Source organism: Capra hircus, chromosome 10 (assembly GCF_001704415.2).
Source record: "Capra hircus breed San Clemente chromosome 10, ASM170441v1, whole genome shotgun sequence".
In the NCBI taxonomy this organism is placed as follows: Eukaryota; Metazoa; Chordata; class Mammalia; order Artiodactyla; family Bovidae; genus Capra; species Capra hircus.
The window spans coordinates 74,457,924-74,477,723 of NC_030817.1; the positions used below are offsets into that span (position 1 = coordinate 74,457,924).

General features: G+C 40.6%; 1 protein-coding gene across 1 annotated transcript in view; it reads right to left on the reverse strand.

Moving 5' to 3' along the window:
• AVEN (apoptosis and caspase activation inhibitor) overlaps positions 1-19,800 on the reverse strand; it is a 187,779-nt gene that overhangs the window by 143,978 nt on the left and 24,001 nt on the right. Inside the window, exon 3 of the mRNA XM_018053770.1 lies at positions 5,651-5,828. Coding sequence (XP_017909259.1) covers positions 5,651-5,828 — 178 coding nt within the window. The remainder of the gene's footprint in view (positions 1-5,650; positions 5,829-19,800) is intronic.

Genomic DNA, 19,800 nt, shown 5'->3' on the forward strand with positions numbered 1-19,800 from the left:
GAATAAGATATTGAATCTAGTTCCCTGGGCTATACAGTGGGATCCTACTGTTTTTCTATTTTATATAAAGTAGTGTGTACCTGTTAATCCCATGCTCCTAATTTACCCGCCCCTCCCTTCTCTTTTTGGCAACCATGATGTTGCTTTTGCTATAGATCACTATCTCTTAACTCCTACCCTCTCCTCACATTTCCAGTATCTCCTCTCTGACTCTCACTCATAGCTTTCTTATTTCACTAAGAAAACAGAAAGAACCAGAAGAGAGCTTCCTCAAATCACATCTACTCAACTAACTATGCCCAAAGAGTGTGTGTGTGTGCACATGTGTGTGTGTGTGCTGAGCTGCTTCAGTCACATCCGAAGTTTTGTGACCCTATGGACTGTAGCCAACCAGGCTCCTCTCTCCATGGGATTCTCCAGAAGAGAATACCGAAGTGGGCTGCCACGCCCTTCTCAGGGGATCTTCCCAACCCCGGGATGGAACATCTCTTATGTGTCCTGCATTGGCAGGTGGGTTCTTTACCACTAGCGCCACCTGGGAAGGCTGAGTATCCTCCAATCACAGCTGAAAAACTGCCCCAGCCCCTAGCAGTGAGCAATCAACTCCATCTCTACAACTGATTCCATCATCTCATGTAGACCAAAGAACCCAGATCCTCGATTCTCATCTCTTCCCAGATTTTTTACCTCTTTCCTGGATGTTTTTATCAACCAATAAACATTCAATTACCTCTCCCATGTTTAAAAAACACGTTTTGATCCACTTCCCCCATCAGCCCATTACTCTCCTTCCCTTTAGAACAAAACTCAATATTAATAGTTGTTTACACTTTCTCTGCCATGTCTCTCCTTCCATATTCTTATTAAATGCAAGAAAGGGTTTATCCCACCACTCCAATAAAACTGCTTTAGCTAAGATCACTAGTAAATTCAACTGTCAATTCTTGCTTGTCAACAGCTGCACTTGACACTGACCCCTCTTTTTTCCTGGAAACACGTTCATTCTCCTTTGCTGGTTTTTTCTCATCCGTAACCACTAGACACTGTGGTACCCAACACTCAGTACCTTTCTAGCCAGTAATTCCCTTGGACTTCTCACACGTTCTTGTGACTTTCAACACTGTCTACAGGCTGGCTTCACCCACATGTGAATCTCCTATCCAAACCTGGGTCCTGAACTCCAGACACCTTCATCCAACAACCAGCTTGGCATTTCCAGCATTTCCTGCCGGGTGCTGTGCTCCAGTTCAGATGCAGTCTCCACTGGGTTTCTCCCTGTTCTGCCCAGAGGTTGGTCTATACAGGTCACAGCTACAGGTTTTCCTTGCCTTCTGAGTTTCAGTAGGTTAGGCTTATGGGAAGCCATGGCAGGACAATGGAGGAAAAAAGGGGTCTAAGACCAGAGTACTTATCGCCCTGTCCTTCTCCTGGTGGAGTCACCTTTGCTGGCTACATCTTTTGACCAAGGTGATTCATCCTCTCCAGGTAAACATCTCACATGACGCTCTCCTTCAGCGCTCTAGTAACAAGGATGTTAACATCTCTGTCTTTACCCGCCCTCCCAATACCGTACTGTCTTTGTGTTTCTCTACATCCTACCCACACTTTTGTAAGTGATTCCTTTGTTAAACCTGCCTTATAATTACACTGAGTGTACCATCTATTCCCTACAGGATTCTGACTATACAGATGTCTAACTGGCATCTCACTTTTAACACATGCACACTGAGCACGTCCTACGGTTTTATCCGTCTCAGTTAACGTCAACCCCCTTCTTCTAGCTGTTCAAGCCGAAATCTTGGCATCATCTTTATGCATCTTTTCATCTCATACCCACATCTGCAAGTCCAATCTCATACCCTACATTTGTGCTTTCTCTGCATGCAAAGTCAATTCAGTCATGTCCGGCTCTTTGCAATCCTATGGACTGTAGCCTGCCAGGCTCCTCTGTCCATGGGATCCTCCAGGCAAGAATCCTGGTGAGGGCTGCCATGCTCTCCTCCAGGGGATCTTCCCGACCCAGGAATTGAATCCATGTCTCTTAAGTCTTCTGCATCGGCAAGCGAGTTCTTTATCACTAGTGCCACCTGGGAAGCATTCCTTCCAAAACAGATCCAAAACTCCACCATGTATCACCACCTCCACAGCTCCCACCCCTGGCCCCCGCCACTATCAATGCCTGTCTGCATGACAGTCGGCCTTCCATATCTGCAGGCTCCTCATCCACAGATGGAAATCTGCAGATGCTGAGTCCACAGAAACAGAGTTGACTGTGCTGCATACCACCTGCTACGCCACAGAAACAGCAGTTGACCATTACATAAGGAGCTTGAGCATCTCAGATGTCGGTGTCTGCTAAAGGTCCTGGAACCAATCTCCCATGGGTGCTGAGCAACAGCTTTATTCCAATACCCTCTCTGGTCTACCTGCTCCTTCCCTCATCTATCTTCAGGCTTTCCCAACTCATCAGACAGACTGACTGTTAAAACAAGAGTGAGCTGTATCACTCTTCTCTTCAAAACCCTCCGCTGGCTACACATTTCACTCAGAGGCAACATCTTTATAACGGTCTACAAGTTTCCATGGGATCTGGTCACATGACACCTCTCTGACTTCACTGCCTACCTGCTTACTTTGCTCCCGCCATGCTTCCTCTCTGTTATTTCCTTTACTCCTGTCTCAGAGCCTTTGAACTTGCTCCTCTCTCCGCCTGGAGCACTTCCCACAGACATCCTCAATGCCTGCTCCCTCACCTTCCTCAGGTCTTTATTCAAATGTCATCTTATCGGTGTGACTTTCTCTGGCCACCTTTATAAAATGGTAACAGCCCCTCCTCACTTCATTTCTATCCTAATTATAGCCAATGAATATCTTATACAGTTTCCTTTTCTTTATTGTGCGTCTCCACCCTCTAGAATGTTAACTCCACGAGGCAGATATTTGTGTCTGTTCTGTTTCACTTCTGTATGCTCATCCTCTGAAATGGTACCTGGAAATGGTGGGTGCGCCAATAATTGTTGAAGGAAACTCAACTAGATACCACTCAATCAACTGGCCAAAAGAGAAAGAAAAAAGTTTTAACGGCTCTACATATTGGCAAAAACTAGAAAGTTCAGCTTGTCTTCTCTTTGGAGAGCAATTTGGCAGTATCTAGGAAAGTTCATATTGGGGAAAGGAGATGGCAACCCACTCCAGTGTTCTTGCCTAGAGAATCCCAGGGACGGGGGAGCCTGGTGGGCTGCCGTCTATGGGGCTGCACAGAGTCAGACACGACCGAAGCGACAGCAGCAGCAGCAGGAAAGTTCATGATGTGCACGTCCACGATATTTTTTCTGGGTTATAAATGTATTTATACAAACTAGGACAGTATACTAAAAGTCACAATCATTCTAAGGAATATGGTCAGCCTATCTATAGGACATTCTTAATGTTTTATGATTACAGAATGAACTCCACTTATCAAAAGTAAACCAACATAGCCCTACCCCACCACAGAGGAAGAAAGCATGGCAGCTCTTCTCAGGCTTACGCTGCAGTGAAAAGAAAATGATAGATCAGCAGCAGAGTGGGGAAGAAATGTAAGCACATATCAAGATGTGATGGCTGTGATTTCCCACGAAACTAATTACAGATAAACAAGCCACTCAGGAAATCAATGAGCAAAGACAGGCTATAAGAAAAATACATATGAGACCCAAACCATGCCAGGCTTTAAGTTATAAATAAAACACTAAAATAAGTAACCAAAATCATAAGCCAATGCACATAAGAGTTGGGTTAGACTAGAATTCTGAATTGCCTTCAAACATTTATACTGTATATTTTATTTTATCACTACACAAGTGATTCAGTCAAATTCACTAGTAGGTAGTCCACGTGTTAACTTTATTGCACAACTTCAATTTTCCCCCTAAATCTTTTAGCAAAACAGCCAATTAAAAACTGAAACTGACCAGCTCACATTTCACCCTTCTCATATTTGAAGAAAAGAGCTTATAAATCCACAACTGGCCAACATGCAGACAAGAAGGAGGAGTGGCAAAAAACCCATCACTGAACAGTCAGCAAGTTGGACGCCACCAACCACACAAAGGGGTGACGCTATTGGCATAAACATAATGACCCCAGGCTGAATCTGTTCTCCTGCTGCTGCTGCTGCTGCCAAGTCGCTTCAGTCATGTCCAACTCTGTGCGACCCCATAGACGGCAGCCCACCAGGCTCCCACGTCCCTGGGATTCTCCAGGCAAGAACACTGCAGTAGGTTGCCATTTCCTTCTCCAATGCATAAAAGTGAAAAGTGAAAGTGAAGTCACTTAGTCACGTCTGACTCTTAGCGACCCCATGGACTGCAGCCTACCAGGCTCCTCCGCCATGGGATTTTCCAGGCAAGAGTACTGGAGTGGGGTGCCATCGCCTTTTCCGTCTGTTCTCCTACTCAAATCTAATTCTCTCTCCCCTTACCTCTTCCTTTCCTACTCAAAGGGTTCTATTAAGTTAGAAGAGAATTCACTTTATGATTCTTAGTTTGGTACGGGCATTTAAAAATACAGGTAGATGAGAAAAAAAGGTACAACTTAACTGCAACATAAAAGCTGGGAAGAAGAGGGAATTTAAAACCAACTATCTGAAAATACTATTGTCACTTATTTCTCTGCTTCTCACAGCTTCATCCGTTACTTTTTTTAATCTGGAAATTTTTTGAGGCAATTATAAATTCGCATAGTTATAGGAAATAATACAAGATCTCCTATACAGTTGGCCCCAATGCTAACATTTTTCAAAACTATATAGTTGAATATGTCACTCAGGAATTGACATTTGACATAGAATCCAATTTTATGCAGACTTCCCCTGTCTTATTTGCACTCACTTGTGTGTTTTATGAGTGTGTGTATAAGTTTGTGCGTTCACTACCACAATCAAGATATTGATCAATATGAGTGCTGCAAGGCATATGCATCCCCCAGCCTCCCTCATCCCTAACTCCTGAAAACCACAATCTATCCGCCATTCGTCACTTCAATTCTTAGGCCGTAGCCTGGTAGCAAACAGCCTTCTGTACAACCAGCTCTGCTCCATTTCCGGCCACTACTCTCCAGCTTCACACTGCTGTGCATCACTCCAGGGAGTCAATCTTAAACAGATGGTCATAGAAGTAATGAGTTTTTCGCCTTACTGATAAAGAAGACTATTCAAAAGCAAAAAAGTTTGGTGTTCAGGTACACATGGCTCCGTGTGCCTACCCACTAGTATGTATATTCCTGGCTATAAAAGAAGGAAGAATGAACATATATTCTAGAAACATAATAAAGCTTTGTATAAACTTAAGTACCTATTCCTCTGAAATCAAAGAAAACACTTCTGTCTCTCAGCCTATCCAGTTTAGCGGGGCACAGTTGAGCATTTCATTCCCATAAAGCCTTTTACCCATTTCAACCAGAACTTAAGTCAGCCTACATCAGTATGTGGAAACTCAAGGCTTCCACTGAAAGAAATATCACTGTTTCCTTACAAACCATCAGATACTGTCCTTTACCTGGACTTAAAATCCAAACAATGAATGCTAGTTATTAAAATGCTATTTAAAAAGGAATATAAACGTCCATGCGACTCTCATAGCACTAAGTAGTATGCAGCTGGGATTCATACCTGCAGAGCTGAGAAGAACACTGAAATCTGTCCCCCTCTGTGATTCTCCACTTTCATTATCAACTTCTTTTTCAGTATCTTGATATCGATCCCAGTTAGAGACTATCTTCCTTTTAGAATAATTTCCCTGTTCTTCATTCTCTTCTCCGTAGGTCTCTGCATCACTGTCATCTTCGATCTGCAATCATTAGACACAAATCGATAAGCTGGCAGTAGAAATGTTGACCTTAGTCGCCTTAGCAACAAATGTTTAAAAACAAAACAAAAACACAGTACATAAGTATCACGATAAAGAGTACATTATATAAGCCAAGCTCTCTGAAAACATTAAACAGTATTTTAAGAGAACCCCATTATATCATACATTGTGCTTTCTGGGCAAGCTTTTCATTTTGCTGTCAAAAGGAAATCTGATGAGTTCCTACCTAAAATTTGTGTGACTGAATCTCTAAAGTCTACCCGAATGTATCCTAGTTCAAGAGTTATCTTTCACTGAAATAATCAAGGCTGTAAGAGTCACAGGCAAAAGACTTAAAGGCGAAAATCACTTCTTCCAATTTACAGATTTTACAAACACACCCCATAAGTACATTTTATAAGCTTTAAATGGGAGCCCTGCTCAGGTGCATTCCAGACAACAGTTTCCAGTCTTGGGCATTAAAATGTTGAGAGAGCATGCAGAAAAATGCAGAATGTGAGAAATTACAAAAGATAAAGGTCTAGTTTCTTCAACAAATAAATTACAAGGGGAAAATGGTGGGAGAAGGTGGGGGGAAACCTATAGATTAAGAGAGCTTAATGGACACATAGCTACTGTAATGCGGGGACTTATTTGTACTCTGATCCAAATATATAACTCGTGGGAATTCTCTGGCAGTCCAGTGGTTAAGAACTGATGCTTTCACTGCCATGGCCTGAGTTCAATCGCTGGTCAGGGAACCAAGATTTCACAGGCTGCATGACATGACCAAATATATATATCAAACAATTTAACTAGAAAAAACTCATTTCTAATACCATTGAAGAAATGTGAACAATAACAAGGTATTTTCTTATATGAAGGAAATATTTTATTTGCTTATTGTTTGGTATGATATAATTATTTGTCACTGACTCGACGGACGTGAGTCTGAGTGAACTCTGGGAGGTGGTGATGGACAGGGAGGCCTGGCGTGCTGCGATTCATGGGGTCGCAAAGAGTCGGACACGACTGAGCGACTGAACCAAACTATTTGTTAAATATTTTACCTTTTAGAAATAAATATTGAACTATTTATTGATGTAAAGATATGATGTAGGGTCTGCAAAGATATGATGTAGGACCTGCTTCGAAATCATAGGTGGAGAGTATTGGTGGGTAAAGATGAAATAAACTGAGCATTATTGATAATTTCTGAAGCTGGATGATAAGTATATGGAAATTCATTATATAATTCTATCTACTTTAGTACATATTTGAATTTTCCATAATAAGAATTAAACTAAAAAAGATGCATATAGAACCTAAAGACACAATTCAAACGAGTAGCCCAAAGATTATAAAATCTTTATGAAATACTATAAAACTTGTAAAACACATTAAAATAATCCATTTGTACAAGATGAGTTAGACTTTACACTTTTATTGACACAGGAACAGGACATGTATATTGCATAAAATTAGGAGGGAGAGACAAGCCAAAAAATAAAAACCCCAGGTTCCCATCACCTGGGCACGCCACTACACACACTTTGCTGTACATTCTTTCAGATCTTTTACAATGTTTGTATTTATATATACTTTTGGTAACCAGACTTTTTCATCAATATTCTCCACCTCTGCTCTTCAGTAAATTTCATTTTCTATAGCATCCAGACTATAGAGGGAAATTTCCAAATTTCCCTAACTGATCCCCAAAATTTCCTTTAGAGTTGGTTATTCCAAGACAGTATTCAAGACCATGCATTATATCTCACTGCTTGTTTATTAAGTCTCTTTGAATCTACCACAACCTCTATTTTTTATGACATTTATTTACTGAAGAAGGCAAAAGGACCCACGTTCTATCTGGTTATTTCCTTGTGGCGTTAGTGTATTAATTTATAGGAAATAGTGGATAAAAAACATTTTAAATCTAAATGCCCAACATACTTGAGTTAAACATTTTTGGCTAAAATACATCACAGATGGTGAATAACATATGATAAATGGCTGAGCCAACATGAGTAAAGTGGGAAAGCAGAAAGTGTTAGTCGCTCAGTCATGTCAATGCTTTGTGACCCTATGGACTGTAGCCCGCCAGACTTCCCTGTCCATGGAATTCTCCAAGCAACTATACTGGCATGCGTAGCCATTCTCTTCCCCAGGGGATCTTCCTGACCCAGAGATCAAATCCGGGTCTGCATTACAGACAGATTTTTTACCATCTGAGCCACCAGGGAAGCCCCAACATAAGAAAAGCTAAGATTAACCAATGATTTTGTATCATGAAGCCTGATTTACCCACCATAGTGAGGTTTTTCCCTGTTGCATCAAACAAATTATCCGTGTGGTGTTATTTTGGTCCACTACAAATTTCAGGTTGCCCATCAACCATTCACATATCAAATTTAAAACTAGTCAATAATCCTTGCCTGAATCAAATTTCATAAGCTTTCATGAAGCAATGGAGTAAGCAACCTTTCAAGATCACTTTCAGCCCTCATATGTCATCATGAACCTCCTGGACAGCACAAAAAGATGGCAATCCATGTTATAATCTAGAGATCTTGAAGGCTGCCTGAAACTTAATGTGAAACCTGCCTGAAACATTCCTGAAAGCTTCTCAGAACCAAAAGATGCTGGCAAATTAAAGATAAGTGACTGAATGAGATCTGCTATATAAATAACCAATGCCAGGAACATGTCAAGGAAAATACCTTGCAACTGATGAGAATCTGGTAGGTAGACTACAGCTGAAAGTATCTGCAGGGTTTAATTTGGGAAAATTCAATATTCTTTTGTTGACCCACTGGGTAAGGAGAGTTCAGAGAGGCTTCTCCAGTTAGTAGAAAACTTTGAACACAGATATAGCCCATGACAAAATGTAAACCTGAGCCAAATAATTAGCTCGATGTGAAAGGATTATGATCTGAAACACCCAAGGAACTATTAACCAGAAATAAGCACTGAAATGGGAGACTGGAGATCTAGATAGAATTAATGATCCTGCCATCACCATCATTTAATATTTACAAAGTGTTTATAATAGCTTGGGCCTTGCTGCTGAATGACTCACTAATCCCCAACTCAGAAGAATCACTGAACAAGAATCTCATTATCTCCACCTAAATGTGGAGACAAGAGTCATCATTAGCCTCCATCACAAGAGGGTAGTAAGAAGTAATACAGTCTGGAAGACATTTGATGTAACTTAGAGAAAGGTATATCTTAAAAACTCCTAGAGATTTTATGTTCACTTCATTTTGCAAAAATCTGGGACAGGATAAAATCTGCAAAATCCCATGAAGGGAGAAAGAGCAGAACAAATAAGAAAATACTGATGAAAGCAATGTGAAAACTAAACAGGAAGGCATCATTACATAAACATTATTATGAAATGTCTGGTGTATACTGTGAACTGCAAGACACTGATGAAAGAAATCGACAGTACAAATGAATGGAAAACTAGTTCATGCTTATAAATCTGAAGAATAGTTAAAATGTCCATACTATCCAAGGCAATCTACAGCTTCAATGCAATTCCTATCAAAATTCGAACGGCATTTTTCACAGAAATAAAACGAACAATCCTAAAATTTGTGAGGAAATACAAAAGACCCCAAATAGCCAAAGCAAACTTGAAAAAAAGAGCAAAGAAGGAGGCATCACAATTCCTGGCTTCAAACTATACTACAAAGCTATACCAATCAAAACAGTATAGTATTGGCATAAAAACAGATACAGTTCAATGGAACAGAATCAAGAGCCAAGAAATAACCCCACACACATATGGTCAATTAATTTATGGCAAAGAAGCTAAGAATATACAATGGAGAAAAAAAAGTCTCTTCTTTAAATGGTGTTGGGAACACCGGCACACTACATTCAAAAGAATGAAACTGGGCCCCTTATCTTACACCATATGCAAAAATTAACTCAAAATAGATAGAAAACTTGAATGTAAGCTCTGAAACCATAAGGAGAAAACATAGGTGGTAAATTGCTTGACATCGGTCTTGTAAGTAAGTTTTTGGACTTGACAACAAAAACAAAAATAAACAAGTAGGATTACATCAAACTAAAAAGCTTCTGCACAGCAAGGGAAACCACCAACAAAGTGAAAGGCAACCTACAGAACGGGAGAAATATTTGCAAATCATATATCTAAATCAGCTTCTCCTTTAATAACCAACTTTAAAAGCAATTATAAAATGCTAAGTGCATAATTATATTTTGGTATGTAATAAACCCAACAATAAGGCTCTTGCAATAAAAGCTATAAACATATGCTTACTCTTTCTTCTCTCATATTCTTTAAGAGATATAAAATTATATAAGGTAATAATTATAGCAAAATATTATTAGCTTTGTGACATATGGATGTAATATATATAAAACAATAGAACATCAAAAAGGGGGAAAGAGGAATAGAGCTCTCTTAGAGTAATATCTCTATATCTCACTGGAATTAACTTAGCTGATGAAAATTCTAAGTTAAAATATATATGGTAAGCCCTAGAGCAACCACTAAGGAAACAACTTCTTTAAAAAGTGGGGGAAAAATTAAAAGAATTAAACTGTTGCACTAAAAATATTCACTTGGTGCAAAAGAAAGCAGTAAGAGTGGAATAAAGGAGTGATACACACGAGACCTGTGGAAGGAAAAAAGTAAAACAGCAGATATAGATACCCAACTGTGTCAATAATAATGTTAAATATAAATAGATTAAAGAAAGAAAAAGGGAGAAACAGAATAGATTCTTTCAAAATCCAACTCTATGCTGTCTACAGGAAATATGTTAGATTCAAAGATTAAAATATCATTAAAATGAAGTAAAAGAATGGAAAAAGATACTCTATGCAAATAGTATGCAAAAGAAAACTGGGGTGGCTATACAAATTTCAGACAAAATAGACTTCGAGGAAAAACTGTTATAAGAGACAAAGAACACTGTTCAATGATAAAAGGGTCAACCCATCAGAAAGATAACCACATTTAAACATATGCTGCTAACAAGAGGCCCTCACAACACAGGAAGCAAAAACTGACAGAGTTATGGGGGAAATATTAATAGTTCAGCAATAATATCTGGAGACTTCAACACCCCATATTTTCAGTAATGGCTAGAGCTAAACAAAAGGTACCAATATATACAGCAGAACCAATAAAAAGATTTCCTCACTGAAGGTCCTACTTTTCTAACAATCATTTACATTAATTTACAACAACTTAAATTTAATTGGCCAGCCTATGAACACTATGTTTGATCGACATTATTTTTAAAACATCCTCTTACTTTCTTTTTTCCAAAAGAGAAACAGTCAGTATTTAAGGATTATCTTTATCATGAAGAGCTTGCAGATAAGCCAGTATAATTTGAGACCCTACTAATACATACCTAGACAACATATCCTCTTTAAAGCCTTTTATACTCAGGAACCTAGTTTCTGAAGGTCCCTGTTCTACTTTCTTCTGGAGTAAATGAGTATAGAAAAGGCTTTCCTGCTTTGAACCTAATAAGGAAGTTGAAAAGAGTCAATCACACATTTTTCAACAACCTTGTTTGTTCCTCACAAAATGTAATTATACCACAGAAGGGAACAAGTGAGATTTTATATATATATATAAATAAATAAATATAAAAGAAAACATATTTAAGGAAACTCCCCTACAGAAAGTCAGTGAAAACTAATTTCAGTAATTAAGTCAAAAAGTCAAATACAGTCAACCAAAAATGCTAATTGGAAAATTATATTAATTTACCCTACTATAAAATTTTTAAATGTTATAAAACTCTAAAGCATATCATTAGTTAATAGTCTAATTGACAACTTTTATATCTATAACTCTACTAAGGTCATTTTTATCTTACATAATCATTGGGTCATAAGCAGCAACTGATCATAGTTAAGAGTTCAAGAACAGCTTTCAGTATTAGAGAAGTGTGCTTCAAACTTAGAGAATGAACTTACTGCTACTCGAGGCAAAGAGTGACGGGAGGGATAGTTAAGGAGTTTGGAACTGACATGTACACACTACCATATTTAAAATGGATAGCCAACAAGGACCAAATGTATAGCACAGGGAACTCTGCTCAATATTAGATAACAACCTCAATGGAAAAAGAATTTGAAAAAGAACAGATAATGCTGTACACCTGAACTAACACAGCATTGTTAGTCAACTATACTCCAGTATAAAATAAAAAGTTTTAAAAAGTGCTAGCAAAAATAATTTTTAATATCATTTCAAGAAGCTAAATTTTAATAAATGACTGAATAAAAAATATACTATGTACATAGTATACAGGTATACCAAGAAGGATATATCCATTTGTCATTGTGTATTAAATAAAATACATATTGGAGCATGATCATATTTGAAAAAGTTAGTAAGTATAATATATGGCATATATATATGTTATTTATTGAGCCCAGAACAATGTACATAGCATTAGAGCTCCAAATTACTGTGGCCATTAAGAACGGGAAAAAAAAGTGATCCAGACTGTATTGAAATTCCACGGTTTTTCCAACACAAAAACTGTATACAGCCTCTTTTCTTGTCCCTCCTTATGATCAGTGTATGCGAAAGGAGCGAGGGAAGAGGCCTCTGAGAACACAGAAAATGGTAACCCCACCTTCAAAGCAGCTGTTCAATGACACTTCTCCACAGGGCTCCTCTTCCACCCTCCTGTCCTGTCCTGAAGTTGCTCAGTCGTGTCCGACTCTGTGACCCCACTGCTGCTGCTAAGTCGCTTCAGTCGTGTCCGACTCTGTGCAACCCCACAGACGGCAGCCCAACAGTCTCCCCCATCCCTGGGATTCTCCAGGCAAGAATACAGGAGTGGGTTGCCATTTCCTTCTCCTTGCGACCCTACTAGTCCTTACATTTTTCTCAAGCCCTTCTATCTGTCTCACCTGTGTAACTGTTTCCAAAGTCGCCTAAAAACAGGAGGCAGAGAAAGCTAATTACCATGTGCTGGCAGCCCACCCAAGAGCTCGAGAGTTTATTGCTTTCACAACTTAAGAGCAGTCTGGGAAATCGGGCTGCAGTAACTGTCACTGGGCCCACTGGTGATTTTAAGCTATCTTTTGTGTAAGTCCTTTTATGGAAGTCCTTAAAGGAGGATGTGGGTGGCAATAGAATGAATCCGTTTCATTTTATCTGCTTTACAACTTGAGCTCCATTTAAGAATTCAAGCTAAAACAGGTTTAAAAGTTACCAAATTAATCCACCTTGTAAGTCCCAACTCTCAGGTAAAATTCCACAAATTCGATTAACATCAATGGTTTTTTCCAGTGAAGGAAATGTAAACGTAATTATAACCAAGACAATTTGCTTCTTGCTATGGTTACGATCTCAATCACACGATAACTAGAAATCCAACTAAAAGGCCTTCAAGTAAAAACTTTGCTTTATCAAAACATTTGACTAAGAGGTTTTCTGAACACAAAAATCATCAGCCTTCATATGTAGAGTGCGTGTAGACTGAGCGTCCCTGGGTAAGTCCAGTGTACAAAACACACTCCTCCACCACAGCCACCACAGTTCACGCTTCCCAAGAAGCAAGCGGTACTTCAGGCACATCAGCCTCTGTTCAGTCTTCCCAGGGATTACCTGCATGGGTGTAACACTGCAAACAGCCAGGCTTTCCTGTTTTAATTAACCTGTCTTTACTGAAGTGTAGTTGATGGACGATATTACATAAGTCTAAAGTACTCTACATAGTGATTCCCGATTTTGAAAGGTTAATATTTCATTTATGGGGCTTCCCTCGCAGCTCAGAATCTGTTTGCAATGCAGGAGACCGGGGTTCACTTCCTGGGTTGGGAAGATCCCCTGGAGAAGGAACTGGCAACCCTCTCCAGTATTCTTTCCTAGAGAATCCCCATGGACAGAGGAGCCTGGCAGGCCACAGCCCATGGGGTCACAAGAGTTGGACACGACTTAGCGACTAAAATCACCAACATCATTTCGTTTTAGTTATTGTAAAATATTGCCTATATTCCCTTTGCTGTGCAAGATATCCTTGTTTGTAGCTCATTTTATACCTTTTAAACCCCTGCCCCTGTCTTGCCCCTCCCCACTTCTTCCCTCTCTACTAGTAACCTCTAGTTTGTTCTCTACAGGCCAGATTCTTTTCGACTCTCTCTCAGTTAAATTTTCACCTCACTTCTCTATCAACTCAAGGTCGGTTTCCTTAGTTACTGAGGTCTCAAGGTCATCACCTTCCACTTTCCAGAAAAATCACAGGCCACTAAATAGCTCTTGTTTATCTGGCCAACTTTAAGACACTCTCCAAACTTTCAAATCACCAGAGAGAACTTAATTAGTAAAGAATTATCACTCTAGAAAGAACCTGGGTAGCCCTGGCCCACCTTCTGCCCTCAAGCAAGATCATGTAGATATCACATTGGGCCTGCCTACCCGGGTCTGCGTGTTCTCTTACCTAAATTAACCATATTTCCTCCTTCATAACAACAAAGTTTAATTCCTTAATCATTATCACTGATTATTCTACATTTCTAAAATTCTCCATGACTGTACAGAAGAGATGTAGCCAGCCAGAAACTGGTGATTCAAGAACCATCTGATGTGTGAAACCACCTTTCCTACATCAATGACACCACCTTGTATCTATCAAAACTCATTCATGAAATTATCTTTAATCTCAAAGAAGCCCTGGAAGACAGAAAAGACCTTACTTACACATAATCAATTACATGTATACAGATGAAATACAGCTGAAACAGGTCATACCCACTCCCAAAACTTACCAACCACACAAGGATCGCAAAAATGTATCCACGGTAACCTGTTCATGTTAATCACTGGAAATAGCAAGATTCATAGAATGGGCAAATGGCTTGATAGTAATAAGTCACTTATAGTTAAAAGCAATAAAAATGATCAGAGACTGGCGGAAGACACACATAATCAGCGACATGAAGAAAAACATGCATATTTAACAGGGAAGTTGATTAACATTTGCAAAAATTGTTGAAACTGAAATAAAAGATGATGTCAATGGATGAGACGGATAAAACATGAAAAAAAACTATAAACAGGTGTGATTTAAATCTTATGCTGTCTGTCCTTGTTAATTAAAGAATGACTGCCACCATCTGGTAGAGTACACGTCTCACACTGCCTCACAACTCAAACAGACTACAATTTTCACGGCACTTGCCATAGTGACTTTCAAAGTTACAGCTGTGAGGCTAGAAATTTGTGTGCCTTCATACAAGTTCCATATGTCACCTCATTCAGAGGCCTTGACTGAAACCTATAAGCAAAAACCTATAAGCTTAGCTAGGTCAAATTTCCCAAGATAAAAGAACACTTTTTAGCTGTTCTCTCTTTAAAGACAAGGGCTTAACTCAGGCCCTACTCAGTGAGAGCTGTTTAATTTGCCGTTTCACATGAAAGGACAAAGGGACCTAAGAGAATTCCCTTAAGTCCCTACCACATATAATGTGGGGCAGCCTGTACACACACTGACCAAATGAGGAGGGATGAATCACCTGAAAAGTCGTCCTTGGTGCATATGTCTTATCTGACACTTAGATGAGCTGATGTACGCTTCCATCGCTTGCTTCCTACCATCTGAAGCTCATCTTTTGAATCTGTCCTCCCACTCAGTTCTTCCCTGATGAACAGAATCTGTACACAATGCATAACAGTTCTCTTTTGTGGGCATGCTGATTTTTCTTTTAACACTACAATCTTCTATCTTCAAGAGCACTCACACACAACAGCATTAACCTGAAAAGGACGCAGGCACTGTCAGTCGGCTCCCTGAGAATTCGGACGACGACTTCAACACCATATTTAGAGATTTCAAAGGCAAATATTCGGTAGAAGGCATTGAAGACAAGTGCCTGCGTTAACCATGAGGCCTGCATTTGCCACATGGCATCTGCAGGACGCTCAAGCTGCCATGCCCTTCTCTTCAGGCTGAACTGCCTTTTCTGTTCCTCTGCCATCAACATAATGACATCATGAGTACACATCAGTAAAGACCCTTTCCTTCCCACCCACTGTGCTTTAACCAAAACTGAGAAATGAGACAAAGAAAACGCACTTTCCGGAGGCAGAGAAATTCGCTAGATGATATCCCCCGTGAAAGGACAGCATGCTATAATCTGCATTTCTCTTCTGTTCTCTTCAAGTGTGACCTTTAGGAAGCTCTCCCAACATTAGGGAGGAAAAAACTTTAATTAAAAGAAAGGGCAGCAAACCTATAAGGAAGGGAGAGAGCTTTTTACCTGGCATTAGAGAAAGGTGGATTTTCTCAAAGCTCCCAATCCACAAGGACAAGACGCAAACCCCAGGACCAGGATTATGGAGTGCACACAAGCCGGGCGCCTTGAAGCAGGGCCGCGGCACAGTGAGCCTCAATAACCGTGTGTGGTAAAATTCTCTTGGAGCTAGCAGTACTGACATTACTGGTGCCTCCTCTTTGTAAGTGAGAGACTCTCTCCGCCTCATAGAAATGCAAAGCTAGGCTGAATTCCACCTTGTCTTGATCCTCACCAGCAGTGTGGGTCTTCCTTTTGTGAAGGAAGCACAAATTAAACTCACAGTATTGCTCTCCTCTAACAGGGCGACCTGTGAGTGGAAAATCTTCACTGAAACTCTCAAGAGGCATAAATATGAAAAGTCTCTTAGAACATCAGCTCTAACCTTAGCAGAAGGAAAATGCTGTCTCTTCCCGTAATATGCTCGGCAGAAAAAGGCGCATCTGCCCCCAAAGAGTAGTCCCACTGGTATGTCTAAAGAGGCAACACACTGACGAAAGCAACTTGAAATTCAAAGCCCTCCCCTGAGAGCAACACAGTCACCATCACAGTTTTGACAAGAAGAGAAGCGAATGTCAGGAGCGTGATGTATCATTAAGACAGTTCTGAATGGGCACTCAGGGAAAGCCCTAGAGAACAGAAGGGACAGGAAGAAGGCCCTGGGTCTGTCCCAAAGAAAATGCAAGATAAAGCTTGCTTCTTTCTGCACACCACCCTCAAGACCAGCCTTCAGGCGATATTCACAGCAATTCAGTGCACTAAAGGTTAACAAGGAAAAGGGAAATGCCTCTTATTATTTCTAATGGTCCTGAAGTCACTCAAAAAGCAGTAAGATCCAGAGCGGTAGATTTTGTTAGCTGCGTCACACAATTCACTTGGAAAGACATCACAGGGTCACCAGTGTGCTGAACAGACAAGCTCTCCTCTCACCACTGAAGAAAGCTGGGGACCTCTTCAATGCCAAAGCATGTCATGTGAAAAATAATCACCCTCTTGGTCTGCAATACTTACCTTTTTAGGATCTGATAAAAACTCTAATTAGAAGGTCTCCAATAATTACTCCCTTTTATCAATTTCCATAGATTAAAATACAAAGTTTAGATAAATGGAGTCCAGATAACTACCGCCACCAAGATACAGGACAAAGCTTTCCGTCACACCACTCTCCAAGCTTCTCTCAACCTAGTACATTCGCAGCGGATTCATCCATGCTGTTCTGAGTAACAGTGGCTCATCACTTTTCACCACTAACTTCAAGTCCATTGTCTAGTTCGCATATTCATTCACCAGTTAAAGAAACCTGTGGTTGTTTCTGGCTTTTGGCAATTACGAATAAACAATCGCCATACACATTCAAGCATACGAGTTTCCATTTCTTCGGGGTAAATACAGACCTAAGAATGGGATTGCTAGGTCATATGAAAACCTGATAAGAAACTGCTGGGATTTGATAGTCGGTTTTTTGAAGCCATTCTAACAGACATAGGGTTTCCCTGCCAATGCAGGAGATGCAATTTCAATCCGTGGGTCAGAATATGCCCCAGAGAAAAAAGTGGCAACCCTCTCTGATATTCTTTTCTGGGAAATCCCATGGACAGAGAAGCCTAGAGGGCTACAGTCACAAAAGACTGGGACACCACTTAGTGACTAAACAACAGATATAAAGTGGTTTCTCTTTGTGGCTTTACTTTGGATTTCCCTAATAACAAATGCCGTTGACCACCTTGTGCTATTTGCCATCAATCTATTTTCCTGGGTATATCATCTGTTAAGTCTTTTCCCCATTTTTAATGAATTATTTACTTTCGCACTGAGTGTTGAGAGCTCTATATATTTTCTGGATACAATCCCTTGGCTGGATATGTGATTTGAAAATATTTTCTACCAAATCTGTGGCTTGTTTTTTTAATAATAGAATTTATTCTTTATTAATAAAGCTTTATTAACTTTAGGGTTTAGTAACTTTCGGGTCACAGCAAAACCGCATGAAAGGAAACAGCAATTTCCCACATACCCCTGTGTAGCTTATCTTTCTACTTTCTCAACAGCATCCTTCCCAAAGCAGAGGTTTTTAATTTTCAGGAAGTCCAACTTAGCTATTTGTTTTCTTTTGCATGTCATCCTTTTGGTGCTATATCTAAGAAATTTTTGCCTAACCCAAGACCACAAACATTTCCTCCTATGGTTTCTTCTAAAAGAAGAATGGCTGTCTTTCCATTCATGTCAAGATACTTTAATTCATGGAGGAAGCAGGGTTATAACGGTTGCTTTAAATTCTGGCTCAGAATGCCAAGATCTGAGTCATCTATGGGGCCGGCATTTGTGAATTGTCTTTTGCCTCAAGAATTAGTCACATTTTCCTGGTATACTGTAAAACTCTGGATGTAGAATAACATTCTGAATATGAAGTTGTTTAGACTCTGGGTCCCGTTAAAAATCCTCTGGAGAACGTTATGGTTTTGTTTGTTCCGTTTTATTAGGCAACCGATCTGGTTGGCTTCAGACAGTAAGTTCCGTCTCATCCTCTGTGGGCAATAGCTCAGTGTCATCTCAGTTCTCAAGGTTTTTGCTCCACTGCTGCTTCCTGTCTGCCCCACGTGCAGTTCTGAGTGGCCGTTTCATGCTCCAAGAGGATCCCCTTCCAGCTCTTTCCTCTCTAGGACTGTCCCAACCCTCTGGCCCAAAGGTTGGGTTTCTCTTAATAGTTCTAGCTGCCCACACTGCCCCTCAAAGAGCAAAACAAAGGAAAAAAAGAAAACGGACATTTTCGCATGCTCTTTGGACTGCAGGAACCCAGTTTCCTGGTTCCTCTGGCCAGAAAGACAGACTTATATTTCAGCTGCCAGCACCACCAGCCAGCCTGGCTCTCCAAAGGGTCTGCTGCCCCATCCCATTCACCCACAATTCAAAGGAAGGAGGGGACCTCCCCTCATCCTCTCCAGCTTGCATTTTCCTGGTCTTCTGGTTAAAAAGATGGAGGAACTCTCCGTGGTCTTTAGCTACCATGGACACAGCTCTCCTGAGAGCCTACCTTAGATTCAAGACTGGAGAGAAAAAGAAAACATTGAGAAACTCTCACCCCTGGTCCTGTATACAGGTTGCTTACCCGGGTTTCCACCCCCAGTACCACCTGCCAGCTCTTCGCTTTTCCAAGCCATCAGGTAACCTGTCCGCAGTGTTGAGCTGCACACGTAGCCACCAGCTCTCCCTTGGTGTGCCCTCCCGGTAGTTCCGCTGCTGCTCGTGGAGGCAGCAGCTCTCTCGACCTCTTAAACTATGAGATATTCCACACACCTGAGCTGAGGGCCGGCCTGATTCTCACCTTCCACTCGACAGAATCACCGGGGGAAAGAGAACCCCATCACTGAGTCTCATAAAACCACGACATTGGCGCACATTTCTCACTCTCCTCTTAGGTGTCACGATTTATCTTATACCCTCAAACACACAGGGAAGAAAACCAAAACTTTCTGACCTCTGGAACACTGTCCTAGTCTACTCCTCACTCTGGACCTCGCCGCTTACGCTCCCAGCCAATCACATGGGGTGTAAGAGGCCGGGGCGGGGGGGGGTGGGGGGGGGGACTGTTCATTGTAAGCAGCTGCTCACCAGGTATGCTGCTAGAGACTAAGAAAGGCTAATCCACACACGTTCGGGCTGTTAA